This window comes from Miscanthus floridulus, chromosome 12, assembly GCF_019320115.1.
Source record: "Miscanthus floridulus cultivar M001 chromosome 12, ASM1932011v1, whole genome shotgun sequence".
NCBI lineage: Eukaryota > Viridiplantae > Streptophyta > Magnoliopsida > Poales > Poaceae > Miscanthus > Miscanthus floridulus.
Window position 1 is genome coordinate 80,632,585 of NC_089591.1, and position 18,652 is coordinate 80,651,236.

Below are 18,652 nucleotides of genomic sequence, written 5' to 3' on the forward strand. Positions count from 1 at the left end.
CAAGGGGAATCGTCTCCATAAAAATGATGTCGTTTATGACCGGGAATTTCTAATTTGTTTCTAACACCGTTTTAACATCATCGCTGAGTTATTAAACTGAAAACACGTAATTTTCCGATCTACCGAGGATAGTTGAAAATCTATACTATACAGCGTTTTCATCCCATATATCATCAGGTCAGGTGCTCCAGCAGAGCAACTCCATCCGCCATGGACACGCACGGACTCGGAGGTTCAAGCAGGCAAGACGCCGGGGGCGGTGGAGCGCCTGCCTGTCGTGCCAAACCTAGGCAGCTCCATCAGACACGGACACGGCACGTCCAAAGATCAAATCTTCCTCAAAGTGATAAATTGCTCCTGACGCCTTGAACAGAAATAAACGACAAGTCCACATCGCTGTTCGTTTACCAAGTACCCGAACTGACGCTGATGGATCTATTTTAGCTCATTGGAGAGTCAGACAAAAATCGAGCTGCCGGTAGTAGCAGCAGATGAACAAGTAGTAGTATACAAGCCTTTATTTATTGTTTGAATCCGAAAAGGATGTCACAAAAAAAAGGAACCAAGAAGAAGAAACAACAACATCCACGTTACAGTTAAACAGCGCTGACAAAAAAGGGTAAGCCTGAAACTTGCTGCGCATGGATCATGGATGAGATGCAGCGGTCGGTATAGGTGCCATATGAGTGTGTGTTCTCTTCTGTCTGGAAACCCAAAGCTATCCTATTACGCCCCCCAGGTTCAACCGGAGCTCTTTCAAACTCTCAGTTGGGACTTCAGAAGGAGACCTTGATGCCGAGCAACGCCATGAGCTGGGACACGAACTCTGGGTGCCCGGGCCAGGCTGCGCCAGTCACAAGGTTGCCGTCCGTGAAGCAGCGGTGGATCGGGTCAGGCTCCAGCCAGGTTCCGCCCCCAAGTACAACGTTGAGCTTCACGGCCGGGTATGCAGTGCATTTCTTCCCCTGCATATCAACCAACCAACAAAGGAAGCATCAGTGCACACGTCAGTCAATCCAAGTTGTCAAATGCTCCGAGAAAACCAGACACATTTAGTTATTATTAAACCTAAGGACTAAGGAGAATCCGTGGTCGACAAAAGGAGCTATCATTAATCTGCGTTGACTACCATCCTTTCTGGACCCATAAAACTAGCAAGATTTGTTATGTTCAGAGCAAAATTTGCTAGGCCACACAGCACAAACACATGGAGGGTGGAGCTATCATTAATCTGCGTTAACTACCATCCTTTCTGGAGGAAGAAAACTAGTACGATTTGTTATGTTCAGAGCAAAATTTGCTAGGCCACACAGTAGGAACACATGAACCAAAAGAAACACCAAACGATACAGATTATAGGGCATATCAAATTATCAACGGAAACAAGATTCTGCACAGCAATGATAGAGATGTACCTTAAGGACTCCAGCAGCTGACAATATCTGTTGGCCATGGCAGATCGATGCAATTGGCTTTCCATTATCCACGAAGGCCTTCACCAAGCTGATGACTTTATCATTCAGAGCCAGATACTCCGGAGCCCGCCCACCAGGAATCACAAGTGCATCATAGCTTGAAGCATCCACACTTTCAAATGATGCTGTTAAAGTAAAATCATGGCCAGGCTTCTCACTGTAAGTCTGATCGCCTTCGAAATCATGAATGGCTGTCGGGCACTTCTCCCCAGCTCCCTTGTCAGGGCAAACAGCATCGACATGGCAGCCAAGAGCTTGAAGAGACTGGAATGGGACCATAACCTCATAATCCTCCATGTAGTCCTATTAATCATGCAATTAAGAAAAAGATTTCAGCAGAGTAGTAACTACTTGTGACACTGACACATATAAGATATACAAAGATCAATAATATGAATTAGATTGTCTGAGCAAGCCTGTTGGACTTCATCCCAATCGTGCAGTGTGTGAAATATAAAAATAAAGTTTAAAAGGTGTATACGAATGTGGAAATACTTAAGAACATGTATTTTTCTCAATACATACCCCACAGAGGAACAGTATTTTCTTGTCTGAGCCTGCCACTGAACCTCCAAGTGCTTTGACAAATAGGCTGATGAATTCAGGATGAGAATCATAAGTTGCTGCAGTGATGAGATTGCCATCAACAGTGCATTTTGCCATTGTGTCAGGTTCTTCCCACTTAGCACCAGCAGCAACCAAAACTGGTTTAACAGCTGGATACGCTGTGCAAGGTACGGTTCTCAACTACTCTTGCTGCCGCTAAAATCAACTGTCCATGACAAACTGATGCAATAGGCTTCTTAGCATCAGAGAAATTTCTGACTAGGTTAAGCACCTTTCTATCCATTGCAAGATATTCTGGTGCACGTCCTCCAGGAATTACCAATCCATCATATTCACTAGCAGTAATCTCATCAAATGAAGCATTTAGTGTGAAATTATGACCTTTTGTCTCGGAGTATGTCTGCATGAGATATGCAAATGAGAGAATGAGTGTCGGCTTGTCAGAGCAACAATAAAGAGTAAGGTAACACGAAACAAACAAAAAGAGTAACACTACTGTTTATTCTTGCAGCTGTTAATCTAAGCCATATCAGTGTAGATACCACAGGAAGTAAGCAAGAGAAGCGACAGAGCAGTGTTATTGATTTAGTACGATACTAGTACTACCAGGGCCTCAAGGAAAATTATACTATACAAAGCAACACATTTTGGGAACAGATTCTGCAGACAGGGATATAAGCCAGATAACTATCTCCTAGACAAGTATCCAAATATGTGATCATACATGAACTCCAACAACTACAATTCAAATACCTGGACAAATCTTCGTTATGGTCGCTAAGTATGTGGAATCTTACATGACAATGGTATATGGAAATCAGCAATACGCACGCAAGTTTGGAATCCTTTTACAATTTACAACACACTCACAGTTCTCCCAATGTTTAAAATGCGATTAAATTGAGAGACCCTGTATCATCTACATTTAAAGTGCAGGTTTCCAGCAGCTGCGTGTCGTCAAACTAGTTCATCCTGAAAACGACCTCCAGAAGCAGCTACTTCTAAACAAGCAAAAGGTTACAAATATTTTCACCTACCCTGGCTAAAGAAACACGAATTGCCTATACAGTTCATATAACACTTCCCTGGGATCTGAATATTATGGAGTAGTGAACAAATCAGATGCAGTGTCTTTGCTTTTAAAAAAAAAGATGCAGTGTCCAATCTAGTTTATGCAAGCCTTCCACTCTTCACTGTCAATCTAATAAACTCCTAACAAGTTTTCCACGCAGCTTCATTTGGTCCAACGCATCATCTCACTAGAAGCAAGACGATATGACTAGCCCTAACCAACGGAACGCGACCACGCAAAAAGAAAAAGTAGAACACAGGGAGATCAATCCAAGGTACCTGGTGGCCGATCCCCTGATGGACGGCGGTGCGGCAGATGTTGCCGGCCTTCTTGCTAGGGCAGACGGCGTCCACGGACACCCCATACGCTTGCAGCGCTTGGAACGGGACCATGACCTAACCCAGCATCAATTCAAGAACCGATTTTGTTTCAGGATACACCAATCCAGGGCTGATTCTCGATCCAAACACAAGTAATTCAGCAGGAGGCGAAGCGAACAAGAGGGGAAGAAAGAAAAGAGACCTCGTAGTCCTCCATGTAGTCGCCGCAGAGCATGAGCACCTTCTTCGCCGCCATCCCTAATCCCCCCTCGGACGCTCGCGACCGCGCAGGCGAGACGCTTCTGCTTGTTCCGTCGAGCTCGGAGTCTAGAAGCCTCTCCTTCGTCTGTCTAGTCTTCGGGAGTACAAGTGTTTTGTATATATGCCACTGGAGAGTCATCCGGAGAACACCTGGCTCTGATTTGCCTTCTACGCCTGTTTTCTTGATTTCTTTTCTTTTCTTTTCTTCTTCTTTTTTTTTTGCTAACTTATTTTCCTGAGAATATTTTCATAGTTATCTGAATGATGATTTATAGCAAAAGTGTTTAATGCAACAGTTTCACTCTGATCGGCTGCCATTTTTATTGGGCTGCTGCTGCAGGCTGCAGCGGTTTCTGGTCTTTGGTTCACTGTTACTCCGCTGCTGCAGCCGGTGGAAAAAGTGCAGCCAGAGTATTGCGCTCTCTTTGAATGTGAGAAAATTATCTAAAATTACAATCTCATGTTTTCTCTATAAAACGAAACTGATTCTTATAAAATTCATACACGGTTCTCGTGAAAATCCTGCGTCAAAAAAACCCCTCACCGATCGACTTTACTGGCCGGCCGGCAAAGTTTCTATCACGAGGCAGAAAATAGGTGGATCTTGTTAGCAACGTCGGAACTGTTTTTTCGATCTTTTCGTGATGATGAAGTACAGATCGTGCAAAACTGCAAGTCGTTTGCTTTGCTGAACTTGATCCTGCAAATGCCTGGCGATTCGAGCTGAATAACGACTTAGTACATCAGTGCCTAGTAGAGGAGATATCTTCCCTGATCTGCCAGCAGATATTATGCAGATCAGGCAGCACACCACCATGTGATTTCGAGAAGTACGTGATATAATAATATGCTCCCGTGCGTCGCGAGGCGAACCTTTTGCAGCTACAGGATCCCCAAAGTGGTGGTAGCCACCCTCCGTTGTGTATTTCTTTTTTCAGAAACAGGATTTCAGTAAGTTCAACTGTACTGTACCTCACAAGTGCACAAGAATGGGAGGCATATCTATAATTAAAAAGAAAAACTCATCATACAAACACAGTCAACTGCTAACAGCAAAAGATCCAGACTTTCTTGCACTTGGGAAGTTGGGAGCACAGATGCCGATGCTAAAGGAACCTTGCGCATTGGCATCTCTTCAGCTCTTGTTGCATTCAACTGTGTCCAACTCCATCACATAATTTCATTTTCAATTAGTAACATAAACACATCTCACCGTAATTTTGTAGTCAAAACTTGTGTTTAGTTGCCAGAAAAGAAGCAAGCTATCATGGCTATGCAGCAATTGAAACCAACAAGGCAACAACCATGGTATCTCAAAAGCATGATGCCAAAATATATAAATAAAGAACTCATGCATAAACACATCATACAGAGATTGTAAGCAAAATGCCCCTTTTGGGGGTTGATTAATTATATTTCATTTCGGGCACAAATTGATCCAAGGAATATCCTGCTGTTAGTAAGGAAACTAATACAATACAAAGTCTGAGGATAGGTCAGATATGCTGAACATCACACAGCTGTTTACATGTAAACCTCAAATCGATTATGAACGCTACCTTGCTTCTTATCTGACCTATAATTACCAATAATCAGCCTCACAAAATAATAGGCTTTGGCACTATCAAAATAAAAGGAAACATAAAGCGCCAGATGGAGTCACCCAAGAGATGCACTAAGCAAAGCAGGCATTTCAGCTTTGCCTCTCAAGCAACAGAACCGATGACAAAACCTAGAGCTCTTTGCCTCAAGCAACAGAACCAATGACAAAATCTAGAGCTCTTTGCCTCAAGCAACAGAAGCAATGACACCATAGCGCTTAAGAGAATACAACCCCTACTTTCCGAGCTAAGTCATCATCATCATCGAAATCTTCGTCGTCTTGGTATGCATTTTCATCTTCAGATTTGTAGTCATGACCTTCAATTGTCTCGTACTCGTCAGACTCACCCTCTCTCTGGTCATAGTTATCCGCCTCTTGATTTCCTTCTGCATCCACTTCAGCAGCATACTCAACCTCAAACTTATCACCATGAGATGAAGACTGCCTATGTGCATCCACAGGGATATGATCTTCCTCTTTATACTCTTCGTCACCTGAACCACTCTTGCAATCTGCAGAGCTGGTAATGTTGTCACAGCCTTTCTTCTCAGTTTCAACCAGAGAACCTGTCTGCATGACTGCAACCTCAGCAGATTTCTCATAGTTGGAAGAAGAGTTATTGCCCTGTGCTGCCTCTCTTTTTCTCTGTAAGATGACACTGAGGGGTTTCGGACCCTCAAAATCAAGAGATGCTTCGGATCCCACAATTCCATTTGCCTTCCTTGGCTCTCCCAAGCTTCTGCGAGCAGCAAAATGAGCTGAATCCACTGCATCTCTTCTAGCAGAGAGGCCATCTGCATGCCTGACAGTAGAGACAATCTCACTTGACCTCCGGTGGCTCCTTTCTTGATTCTGTCCAGCCTCCCGATGCCTACCACCATGAAAATCCATACGCCTAACTGGAGAAAATCTTTCCCGGAGTCTCCTCCTGTCTCCCTCGAAGCGAATATCAACTCTATCAGGTGATCTTCGAGGAAGCTTTATTCTGGCCTGCAGACGGGAACTCAGAGTGCTTCCTCGTGGGCCCTGATAGCGATCTCTCTGTGTGTGGTGACCACCGTGTGGCCTTTCTCTGTAGCGTTCATCCCTCCAGTGCCGGTCCCCATTAGCCCGTTCTGGGCTAATGGCTGTTGAAGGCCCATTTATTCTTCTCCTGCGGAGCTGATGACGTAGATCTGATCCATCTATGTCGTTGCGATCAAGCTCTCTGTGGAGAAACCTTCTATCTGGATGGTAAGGTCTGTCTAAGCTCCTCTCAGATGAGGATCTACGACGTTTCCTCTCATAGCCATCATACTGTCCAATCCGTCCGTTCTCACCCATTCCATTGTTGAACTGCTCACTTTCATGATGGGCCCGAATATCAAAATCAGCTGGAGCATATTCATAATCTTCTACCGGGTACATATCCCTTCCAAAATCTTCCTCGTCATGTAAATAAGCAGCACCGTCTCCATCATTGTCTACAAGAACATCAAAACCAGGAGAAGACTCCCCCAAAAAATCATCAGCCTCCCAGCTATTCTGTGGCAGGTCATCAGTAGGAGGCATTTCAAAATTTTGGTTCCAGTCTTGGACAGGATCACCCTCCACAGGAACCTGGTTCTGATAGTGCACAGGATGATCCTCAGTTGTGAAACTTTTCTTTGCTGCAAGTGTATTACTGGGTGCCAGCTCTGAGTTGGGCCCAGACTTCACTGCATTGGAAGCTACATCAGCGGGAATTGCACCCGCACCACTCTTGGAAACATGAGCCATAGTCCTGTTATTAGTTATTCGAGCCTCTTGCTGCGTTGAATTATTTGGAGCTGCAGCATCTTCATTCTTTTGAGCCTGGGACGGTTCCAAAGGGAAGGAAGAAACCTTCGCCACCTGCTCCGCAGGATTATTACCAGCTGTTTGTGGTCCATGATAAAAAGGGCATCTATCACCCTTCAAGCAGTTCCCTTTCTGGAAGTAATAGCATGGGACCATCTGCTTGCCCGGGTTATAGGCACCATAGTGCGCAGAAACTAGAGGTAGTCCAGAAGTTGGGGCACCAAAGAGACCATCAATTGGCTGGAGAAGGAAAAGGAGGAAGAAAACAAAGTTTAGAAAATAATGTAAACAGATAAAATGGGCAAGTAGTTATAAATCTGATAGTAAATATTGAGGAAATGGAAATAGACATACCGGATGGCGGAATGCACACTTAGGATTCAAACAACTGCCATTCAACCAGTACCAACAGTCTCTAGGGTTCATCCGGGCACCCTCGCTGTGACGAAAATCGCATTCATTACCCTAATGGAAGGAATAGAGAGAAATATTAGTTTAAGATTTGATTGGAAGGGCATAAGAAACAATAGCAGGTAAACATGCATGATAATTTGAAATTCAACAGTCGGATAGTATTACAAATGGACTAACATTATATAGTTTAATCAAGTCAAACCATGAATGAATATAACGTGACACGTTGAATAGTCTAATCAAGCCAAATCATTAATGAATATAATGTGACACGTTGAATGGGCTAACAATATGCGAACCAATACACACAAGAAGCAGAGGACAGCCAGGCATGAAAGTCTACTGACACACATCAGGCGTTTGCATTGATATGGAGCAAATGTCTATTTGCCTTTTGACATATACAGTAGTACACTGATAGTTTATACAATAAGTTGTTAGACTGATATTGTATTGCACAACATGTTTTGTCAGATTATGATAGCGAAACTGTTCCATAATAAAATCGCCAGCATGTACCAATCCAGAAAGCCCAGTGAGGTTCTAGGCACCAGAAAATTTTCTCAGGCCTTCTCCAACATCTAAAAGATTGTATCACTAAATCCAAGGGTGATGTGGTGCCAGTAAGCCTACCCGATGCCCAGATGACACAACTTTACAGAACACATTAATCTGGCTCTAGGTAGCATCACAGACATGGAAAATGCACACGCTTGGACCCAGGGGTTAACAATTTATCAAATTCCCGAACGCTGCTCAAATCGTGATTCCAAATATCGCCCCTAAACAGCACATGCGTCCAAAACAAAAACAGAATTTGATGTTTTTTTGTCACCGCGAAATTCACAGGTACCTAGCAAACAAACCCTACCGAGACCCTATTCCCAAACCAAACCGGCACCCGGAAGGCCGGAACCCTAAGAAACCCGCGCGGTGGCAGAGGAGAAGACCGGGCGCGGAGGCGCGCGGCGTACGTACCTTCTTGCAGGTGAGCGGCGAGGCGAGGAAGTAGACGCAGTCGGTGCTGCGCCGGAGCGCCTCCTCCTCCGGCGTCAGCGGCTTCGCGGCGGCGGCGGCGGCCGCCGCCCCCGCGGCGCCGTCCACCTCCATGGCCCCCGTTCCGAAGGTGGCGGTGGGCCGCGGGATCCTCGTCCCCTGCCCCGGGCCGCGCGCCGATCGCGGAGGGCGGAGATAGGGCTCCTGGCGGCGGCGGCGGGCAGGGGTTAGATCTACGGCCGCCTCCGCTCCGCTGGAGGAGGCTAGGCTAGGGTTTGCGAAGGCGACGGGAGGGGGATGGGCTCGTCTCGTGTGGACTGGATTGGATTGGCCGCCTCTGCCTCTGCCACTGCCTGCGGGTATATGACGGGAAGGGAACACACAGGCAACGAACCAAACCAACGGTCTCCCTCTCTCTCTAGCCGCTAGACCGCTAGAGAGGCGGCAGGCAGGTAGACACGGCCGCAGCGCTGCGTTGCGTGTGCGTGCGCAGCCTATATGTGTACATGCAGCCCGCTGCCCGATGGCCCGGCCCGTGGCCCGGCATTTTGGCCCGATGGTCACCGTGCCCGTGCCAGCCCGGCCCGAGGCACCAGGCCGTGCCTGGGCCGCCCTCTTGGCCCGAGGCACGGCACGGGCACGGCACGGTCCAAGAGGCGGCCCGGTAGTGGCCCAGCCAGCCGGCCTGCTAAGAGGCCCAGCCCCCCACACCTATACCCCCTCTCAAACCCTAACACCCCACGCCCCATGCCCCACGCCCCCACACGGCCACACCCACCCCACCCGCCGCACCCCGACGCGGCGACGGCGCGTCGCAGGCTCGCAACCCCCTCCCCGGCTCCCCCGCCCGCTACACCGGCAGCTGTCGGCCGGCCGGCCGGGCACCTCCCCAGGGCCAGATCCGGCCCCGAGCCCCCGAGCTCCGCCTTGGGAGTGAGCTCGACGCGCCGGCCCCAGCCCCAGGGACGCCAGACCTGGGAGTGAGCTCGGCGGGCGACGGCCCCAGCGCCCCGAGCTCCGCGTTCCCACGCCGGCCCCAGCCCCAGGGACTCGTCGTGGCCTGCGAGGTCACCTCCTCTCTCTCTCTGTCTCTTGTTTCTGCGGCCGTCGCCCGTCGTCTTCTCCAATCTCCATACGCCGTCGTCGTCTCGAGCTCGGCAGCTAGCTTCGAGCACGCCAGCGGGCGGCTGAAAGGTCCTAATGGCTAGAGGGAGGGTGAATAGCCTAATAAAAATTTCTACAACAACACTTAACCAAATGGTTAGACAATTATGAGGCGAAGCGAGTGTTGCGCTAGCCTACTCAAAATGCAAGCCACCTACCACAATTCTAGTTTAGATAGTGTCAATTCACACAAGAGCAATGGCACTACCCTATGTTAGTGTGCTCTCAAAGGCTAACTAAAGAGCCACACCAACCAAGCATGCAAGCTCTCACAACTAGCTACACTAAAGAGCTTGTCAACTAGTTTGCGGTAAAGTAAAGAGAGTGATCAAGAGGGTTATATCGCCGTGTAGATGAATGAACCAATCAATCACGAAGATAAATAACAATGATGACCAATCACCTCGGAATCAATGATGAACATAATGATTTTTACCGAGGTTCACTTGCTTGCCGGCAAGCTAGTCCTCGTTGTGGCGATTCACTCACTTTGAGATTCACGCGCTAATTGGCTTCACACGCCAAACCCTTAATAGGGTGCCGCACAACTAACACAAGACGGGGATCACACAAGCCACGAGCAATCTACTAGAGTACCTTTTGGCGCTCCGTCGGGAAAAGGTCAAGAACCCCTCACAATCACCACGATCGGAGCCAGAGACAATCACCACCTCCGCTCGACAATCCTCGCTGCTCCAAGCCGTCTAGGTGGCGGCAACCACCAAGAGTAACAAGCGAAATCCGCAGCGAAACATGATCACTAAGTGCCTCTAGATGCAATCACTCAAGCAATGCACTTGGATCACTCCCAATCTCACTATAATGATGAATCAATGATGTAGATGAGTGGATGTCCTTTGGCTAGGCTCACAAGATTGCTATGTCAATGAAAATGTGCAAGAGAGATCCCTTGAGCCGGCCATGGGGCTATAAATAGAGCCCCAATCAAATAGAGCCGTTATACCTCTTCACTGGGCAAAACACGCTCTGACCGGACGCTCCGGTCATACTAACCGGACGCTGGCCCTCAGCGTCCGGTCGCCCGATGGACGCTACGTGTCACCAGCTTCAAATGTTGTTCGTCATATTTCAACAGCTATGACGCTGACCGGACGCTCCGGTTAAAACTGACCGGACGCTGGAACCTCAGCGTCCGGTCGAGTACAGTAAGGGTCGAAACCTGGTTTTCCTCGACCGGACGCGTCCGGTCCACCTCGACCGGACATAGCCCAGCGTCTGATGGTAAACCCTAACCACTGTACCGACAGTCAACGCGACCGGACGTAGGCAGTCAGCGTCTGGTGCTTCTGGATTCAGCGTCCGGTCACTGGACCAACGCTGGCATCAGCTCTGTTCTCACTTCTATCTTCTCCACCCTTGCTCCAATGTGCCAACCACCAAGAATTTGCATCCGACGCAATAGAAAATAGGCATTTCATTTTTCCGAAAGCGCCGAATCCCAAACCCATCTCAACCCTGCACACACCTTGTGCCCATGTGTTAGCGTATTTTCACAAATATTATCAAGGGTGTTAGCACTCCACTAGATCCTAAATGCATATGCAATGAGTTAGAGCATCTAGTGGCACTTTGATAACCGTATTCCGATACGAGTTTCACCCCTCTTAATAGTACGGTTATCAAACCTAAATGTGATCACACTCTCTAAGTGTCTTGATCACCAAAACAAAATAGCTTCTATGGTTTATATCTTTGCCTTGAGCTTTTTGTTTTTCTCTTTCTTCATTTCAAGTTTAAGCCCTTGATCATCGCCATGCCATCACCATTGTTATGCTATGATCTTCATTAGCTTCTTCTACTTGAAGTGTGCTACCTATGTCATGATTACTTGATAAACTAGGTTAGCACTTAGGGTTTCATCAATTCATCAAAACTAAACTAGAGCTTTCAACGGCACGGCACGGCCGTGCCCATCGGGCGGCACGGCACGGCCAAACGGCCCACGGGCCGTGCCTTGGGTCGAAGGCCAGGCACGAGCACGCCAGCGGCACGGCACGACCGGCACGGTGGCCCGGTGAGGCACGACACCGCGTCGGGTAGGCACGACACCGCGTCGGGCAGGCACGGCACGCCATGCCGCCGGACCAGGCCGGCACGGCCCGATGGCCATCTATAGCGCAGCCTGCTCCGATTCGGTTCACGGCTCTTTCCTTCGGTCTTTCCTTTCCGGCTCTAGTTTGAAGTTTAGGCCACGTTTGGAACAAAGGAAAATCGTAGGAAAAGCAGAGGATTCGGTTCCAGAGGAAAGGAACTGCGTCCGTGCGTTTGGAACAAAGGAATTTAGCAAAAACTTTCCAGAGGAACGGTGACAAGGCGTGTACTTTTGAAGGAAAAAAAGAATGCGGTCAGACCTCTTGGAAAACTTTCCTACAATGCTCGTGCGCTAACCAAGCTCGTTGCAGCGTTTTTTCTGGGTTTTGGATTCCTGCGTTTCAAACACCCCTTCTAGTTATTTCCCGCGTTTTTCTTTTCCTCTGTTTTACCACTACACACTCACTCCATTCCTGCGTTTTTTCCTATTCCCGTGTTTTTTATTCCTACGTTCCAAACGCATTGACTTTTGACTCTCAGGCTCAGATCGTAGTTTTTTTTTCTGGTTACTAATGTATTGTTTACGGAAACTCTATTACTCGACCGTTGCGACGTCGTGTGACGGCGGTGGGACGGTGGTCGGCGGCAGGGGCGAGGAGGAGCAGGAACGGCGGCGAGGTCGAGGTCGAGGATGAGGAGGGCGGACTCGACGACGAGCAGCCTGTTCGTTTGGCTATGGCTCGTCGTAAACGATCGTAAATTTTCAGTCGGAACAGTATTTTTCTCTCACACAAACCAGCCAGCAGTACTTCTTCACGAACCAGCAACGATACGAACCAGCCAACCGAATAGGTTGGAGGGAGGTGGGGGATGAGGAGACGCACGGGAAGGGAAAAAGGGGCGGGAAAGGTGGCGGCGTGAGGTGGAAAAAGGGGATCCGTCACGCGTTAGTGGCCTCCAATTGTTTATGTAAAATTAAATGGGCTCCTAAAAAATTCTTATACAAGTCCTAATATTTCTATGGCTCCGTTCACTTCGCTGAAAAAACAAACCGAAATATTGTTCCGGCTGATTTGTTGTGAGAGAAAATACTGTTCTGATTAAAAAAAAAGAAGCTAAAAAATACGGACCAAACGAGCCAGTAGAAAGGAGTAGGAAAAAACTACAGTGACTTTTCTTCCCAACCAAAGAACAAAAAGTGGACCAGAGATCGGATTGCTCATGCAACCATGGTCATTTATTTGTCAATATATATATGATATCAATAATTGTTTTTATGAGTTGTATAAAAAAAGATACAATATTTATTTGTGTACTTTCTAGGACCATTATGCCCTAGGCGTTGGCCCATATATTCTATAATATTGTGGCACACTGCACACTACACTATATTAAGGAGGTCCAATCCATCCCGCAAACCAATCTATGGAGTGTTCCAAAGCGTTAGGCTAGACTAGCTTCACTGTTATGAAAGTCGTGTAATGTATCGTAGATTTTTTTTCTTGTAAATTTCTCATATTTACAGGAACACTTTTCCAATTCTAATTGTTGAATGCTAGACAAAAATTCCTAGGTCCGCTAGAGCATCCAATGAGCTAATGACAGTAAGCCATGCTCAAAATTACATAGTGTTTTAAAAGGAAGAAGTCAATTTTTAGCCATCCAACTATTGGTCGAATTTGTTTTTGATCATGTAACTCTAAAGCCTAAAATATTTGACTAATGAAGTACCAACGCTAGAGAAATTCGACCATCTAGCTGGTTTCAAGATGGTTTTGCATTGATTGAAAAGAATAAAAACGGTTTGCTTTCTAAATCAAAGAAAATACGATTGCAAAAATATGTAATGTGCCTATTGGTGTTAGATTTGGAGTTATTTCAATCTTATTTTGAGTTCTTTTTTGCGAAAAAAAATCTTATTTATAGTTTTCCTAGTGTTTTATTACTTGGGGTTGTTCACGTCATTTATTTAAATCATCATCTGTGCTATGTTAATCCTAGAGATCGAACAAGAGAATCTATACTCAAAATAGATTACCAAATATGTTAAATTTAAATTAACCAAATTATCTTTAGAGCTAGGGATTCCATACTAGTTGCAATGTCAAAATATGATTTGCATGTGGTGGAGCATGGCATATACGCGGTTGGTTTCATATTTATCTTTGTTTACTCATCTATTATGGATCTGTTCAGCGGATGGTTTATGCGGTTGATAAGGCAGCTGAAGCTGATTTGTTGTGAGAGAAAAACACTGTTCTATGATTGATAAGCCAGGCTGATAAGTTCAAGCGGGTGAAATAGAACGCAAAATGATGATTTAAACAAGTAACTAGCATGACCACAAGCAATAAAATACTAGGAACAACAAATAAAACCAATAATTCAGTCCATATTTAACGAATCCATAGATTTTCCTAGAGCTGCATACCAGGATATATGTAGCTCCAAGAAATCCTGGATGTGAAGCTAGAGGCACGTTGTGACTATTTACATTAATCATTTTTACCATTTTGCTTACATTGTTCAGATCAAATATAAATATTTAAACCACTTTAATTTAGGCTAGAAATTGCAAACCCAACCTAAATATTGGCAAATAGGCTCACTTCTATACTGTTCATCTTGTGAGTTCACAGATGATTCCGCGGTTACATCATCCTGCATTTTGTAATCCATGCATAGTGAATCAATTTCACAATAAGGCACACAAGTGAAGCCAATTCAAGTGATGCCTATATTGGAATTGCAAATAATATTTCAGCAGCCAATGCCAATAATGAACCAACTGTTTGAAAGAGGAGCTGCAGGTAATCCATAGATCCACATAAACAAAATTCAAACATCAACAAATGCCAGTTGCACATCTGTGGATGATTCAGGTTACAAAATTCAATGAACTTCAAAGGCAAAATTAGTTTACATGAATCACTTTATTACAGCCCTTGTTTGTAATTCCTAATGTTCATTGGTTTCTTCAGGTGCAGCTCTCTGTCATAAAGGCAAAGCATATCCTATATCACCAAATAAGAGCAAGTCAGGCCACGGATACAAGATGTAATACCATATGCTGCCATTATTTCAAACGGGGTAATTTTGCACACCAAAAGAAAACTGAAGTGTTTTTAGTATAAGTACAAGGTTTTTTCTTTCTTTGGCATGGATCATGATCAAACTGAAAATAAGAGCCAAGCAAGTTACAAGGAACAATTTTGCATGCTCCATTCTGAAGAGCAACAATCAAAGTAGTACATGTTACAAATATCTGCAAAAAAATGACTTTGTTTTAACTCAGTGTCCTCACTTCTCTTCTGCTCAGCTCCTAGCCATGATCAGATGCGCTTGTTTAAACCTATAATAACCACTGTTAAAATATAGAAACCCCATCTTTTTTCAATGAAAAAGAACAGAGAACTTTTTTTTTCTTCATTAGCTTGATCTAATCAACAAGTATGAAGGATCTCATATTACTAACTACTAAGTCTTGCTAGCTGGAACTGATAGGTTCAGTATTTTTATGGTTGATCAGATTGCACCAACTAAGTGACAGATATCCATGTTGCTGAGAACATTAGATGAAAAAACTATTCTCTCAACAATTTCAAGAACCATAAGAATGCAAAACTCATTCCTAAGGTAATAGCCAAATGTAGATAACCCATATTGCAAACCACAGATGCATTGGAAATAATGACATCACCTCAGAAAGCAGCAGCATACGATACAGAATGCTGAGAAACAAAAAGGAACACTGTCCACCCTCCAATTATTGAGAGAGGGGGGGGGGGGGGGGGGGGGGAGCATGTTTTAAAAAGATTTTTTACATATGAATCTAGGGAACAACCACCTTGGTATCTACAAGTAAAATTTAGTCTACCCATTGTACAAAACAGAGAAATGCATTGAAAAGGTGAAGAACAATAGCACCTCAGGCATCAAAGACAAACAAAAACTCAACTACTTTGACGGAGTATTATCTATGGGGCAATGTTTAACAAGGCATCACTTTTCCTGAGTTTAGAGAACCACAATCTTATGGTGGACATGTAAATTCCAAGTCTATATAGCTAAAACCAGATCTTAATATTTTACGAACAAAGAGGGCCGGTAATGGAACCAGTGGATCAATCAACACGATTGCAATGACTAGTCCTAAAGACTGTATTCCTTCTATTTACAACTAGGGTGCTGCCGTGGCACCATTCACCCGGCAAAACAGGCCAAACTTTCCACTAACCATACAAAACACAATTTATAGTATCAAGCTATACTGGCAACAAGCTACTATAAATAAAACAATACAACGCCTGCAACTAGTTCTGATATGAACTGCTAGCATTTTAAGTTCTTCACACTAGTGTAACTCTGAAAGGCATGTTGAATCAATTCACTATTCATCACTGCATAAATAAAGACCCCTGTTGATTTTTTTTTTTTTTGTTAACATTGCAAAAAAACAAAAGATTCTAGAAAATCTAAACTACTATGGAAGTTCACAAGTTTTCAAATTGACATGCGCCATTTCGCACCCAAAGCCAATAAATCAAAGAATGAACACACAGTCATAAAGCGGTAGCTCCCATGCCCTTGACCAAAAAAACAGTCAATTAGTTGGTGATAACTCTGATACTAGACAAGCTAAAACAACTTCTTTCATAACCATACACATCCACAGTATCCAGAGCTCGAAAATAGGTCAATAATTTTAAACCAAAAGGGCTCCCTAAGATCATGATTGTTAGAAAAAGACTAATAGCTCTCTGCTAATACAGTGGACAATTGGACATAGATGTAAAACTAGCTCTGTAGAAAAACAATCGAGCACAATTGAACTAATTGCTATTAAATCACAAATAGAAAGGAATATCAACGTGTATTTCAGTATCACAAAGGTTAAAAAGGAGTTTCATCAGGACAGGACGCTATTCATTCACATATTCATCAGCCATGAGGTTGGGGATTGACCTCATAGCTGCAAAGCACAGCTGGAAGGCACTAAGATGCACGAGTTACGAAACTAGCCGGTCACTCACATGACTCCTTCTGTATCTTGGTTTATCTGGTGTATAAGTAGAACAAACAAACTACCTGATGAGTACTGTGTAATGAACTCAGTTCATGAATTGCTTGGTCCACTGCGAAATTGATTCGAGAAATGATGATGTGGCCATGCTGGCAAAACGTTATACTAAATTAGCGATCCGACGGGGCTTAGAACTTCTTTTTTCCTCGTTCAATCTTATCCGAAACCCAAAAACCTCAAACTGCACAATCACATGAAAATGTTGCAGAGCATGCAGCAAGCCAGCAACCAACAACAAATCCAAATATTTGACAGCATGCCATTATCCCCTCAAATGGTAACAGCCCAGAACAAAGGGTTACCTTGCGAGAGCGAGCTCCAGCAGGTGGAGTCGACGGCGATGCAGGACCTAAGCCGCGCGGCCGCCACCGCGCTGTGCAGCGGCATTAGCGTTTCCAGCCCCGCCAACGCCGCGGCCGCCGATCTGCACCGAAACCAAACGGGCGATATGAGCGCACGCGCCGAATCCCATCAGAGGACCAATCGCCAGGGAGTCGGTTGGTTACCTGCGGAGGATCCGGGCGGACCGTGCAGCGGAAGGCGAGGCAAGGGAAGGCAGTGGCGCTCCGAGGACGCGGCCGGTAAGGGGTGCGGAGCGGACCGCCGACCTCACGGCGACGGCGGCGGCGGCGGCTGTGCGGGATAAAGATGCCATTTCCTCTTCCCCTGCCTTCTCGCGTCGGTGTCGAAGCAAAACCTCGTGGGTGGTTCGAGAGGCTAAACCCTAGACGCTGCTTAGTTTGGGCCGACCGGCGTTCATCAGGACGACTTGGTATGGGCCGGAGGAGGAAGAAATTTGGGTGGCCCATGGATGGCTGCTAAGGATGAGACTTAGGCCCCGTTTGGCAGGGCTTCTCCACCGGCTTCAGGAGCCGTTTGGAGTCGTTTTCTACAAAACGGGGTAAAGTAAAATAGCTTCACTTGTGAAGCCCCTAAAAACATGCTCTCACAGTGATTTGGGGTGGGATGGAGCCAAAAAAAGTGACTTCTTCCGGCTTCTCCTCTAGGCCCCTAAAAACATGCTCTCACAGGGAAGTCATTTTGCCAAACGGTTTACCAAAACCGCTTCAGCTCCACCGGTGGAACTGTTCGTGGAGCTGAAGCCAAAAAAAAATGGCTTCACTAGTGAAGTGAAGCCCTGCCAAACGGGGCCTTAAACTCAAGGTCTATTTTTGCACCGTACCAAACATTGTGGTGCAATAATTAACAAGTTTAAAGATCTTAAAATATGTTTTCAAAATTTATAGACCTACGTGGCACCCCTTAACAAAATTAGAGGCTGCTCATGCATTTAATCCTTTACTCGAATAGTATCATCATCCTTTCTGGAATTCATATGCCCCAAAGCCAGGCCATTTCTTTTCAAAGAATCCATACTCTCTCTCTCTCTCTCTCTCTCTCTCTCTCTCTCTCTCTCTCTCTCTCTCCTGACTTCATGGTACGCCAAGTATATCTCATCTTTTGTTTGCCGATGACTCGTTAATTTTGATTCGTGCGACCGAAGGGGATAGTAGGCAGCTGCAGACAATACTAACAATTGTATGAACAGTGTTTAGAGCAAATGATAAACAAGGCGAAATAAGCAGTGCTTTTCAGTAAGAATACAGAGCCTCAACAGAAACAAGTGGTGTCTAGCATTTTGCAGGTCACAAAAGAAACAATGAGTGAGAGATATTTGGGGTTGCCGGTACATCTGGGACACTCCAAGACGGGTATTTTTGCATATCTGAAAGAAAGGATTTGGAAAAGGATGCAAGGGTGGAATGAGAAATTTCTTTCATGGGTAGGCAAGGAGATTTTAATCAAGGTGGTGGACCAGGCGATACC

General features: G+C 45.5%; 2 protein-coding genes and 1 pseudogene across 3 annotated transcripts; all 3 read right to left on the reverse strand.

Annotated features, from left to right (window-relative positions):
- Positions 1-500: 500 nt before the first annotated feature.
- Positions 501-3,827, reverse strand: LOC136496672 (protein DJ-1 homolog D-like; annotated as a pseudogene).
- A 1,243-nt stretch (positions 3,828-5,070) lies between these two features.
- LOC136497941 (zinc finger CCCH domain-containing protein 32-like) lies at positions 5,071-8,875 on the reverse strand. Its single transcript, XM_066493840.1, has 3 exons — positions 8,509-8,875; positions 7,471-7,581; positions 5,071-7,356 (listed from the first exon to the last, which is right to left on the reverse strand). Exons 1-3 carry the CDS (start codon positions 8,638-8,640, stop codon positions 5,515-5,517), a joined length of 2,085 nt encoding a protein of 694 aa, XP_066349937.1. The 5' UTR covers positions 8,641-8,875; the 3' UTR covers positions 5,071-5,514.
- Positions 8,876-14,467: 5,592 nt separating this feature from the next.
- Positions 14,468-17,552, reverse strand: LOC136497906 (protein NONRESPONDING TO OXYLIPINS 2, mitochondrial-like). Of its 2 annotated transcripts, XM_066493802.1 has the most exons (4): positions 17,332-17,552; positions 17,128-17,249; positions 15,047-15,094; positions 14,468-14,756 (listed from the first exon to the last, which is right to left on the reverse strand). In XM_066493802.1, the coding sequence occupies exons 1-3, from the start codon at positions 17,478-17,480 to the stop codon at positions 15,075-15,077; spliced, it is 291 nt and encodes a 96-aa protein (XP_066349899.1). In that variant the 5' UTR covers positions 17,481-17,552; the 3' UTR covers positions 14,468-14,756; positions 15,047-15,074. The 2 variants fall into 2 exon arrangements, with proteins under 2 accessions (XP_066349899.1, XP_066349900.1); XM_066493803.1 differs by lacking the exon at positions 15,047-15,094 and having other exon boundaries at positions 14,472-14,756.
- Between the last annotated feature and the right edge of the window lie 1,100 nt (positions 17,553-18,652).

Excerpts from the sequence above, each read along its gene's own strand:
- LOC136497906 (XM_066493802.1), bottom strand. The coding sequence starts at position 17,480 with ATGGCATCTTTATCCCGCACAGCCGCCGCCGCCGCCGTCGCCGTGAGG. Across the intron at positions 17,250-17,331 it reads TCCGCCCGGATCCTCCGCAG|ATCGGCGGCCGCGGCGTTGG; the intron begins GTAACCAACCGA and ends GTTTCGGTGCAG. Across the intron at positions 15,095-17,127 it reads CTGGAGCTCGCTCTCGCAAG|GTTTAAACAAGCGCATCTGA; the intron begins GTAACCCTTTGT and ends TGGTTATTATAG.
- LOC136497941 (XM_066493840.1), bottom strand. The coding sequence starts at position 8,640 with ATGGAGGTGGACGGCGCCGCGGGGGCGGCGGCCGCCGCCGCCGCCGCG. Across the intron at positions 7,582-8,508 it reads CGCCGCTCACCTGCAAGAAG|GGTAATGAATGCGATTTTCG; the intron begins GTACGTACGCCG and ends TCCTTCCATTAG. Across the intron at positions 7,357-7,470 it reads AGTGTGCATTCCGCCATCCG|CCAATTGATGGTCTCTTTGG; the intron begins GTATGTCTATTT and ends TTCCTTCTCCAG.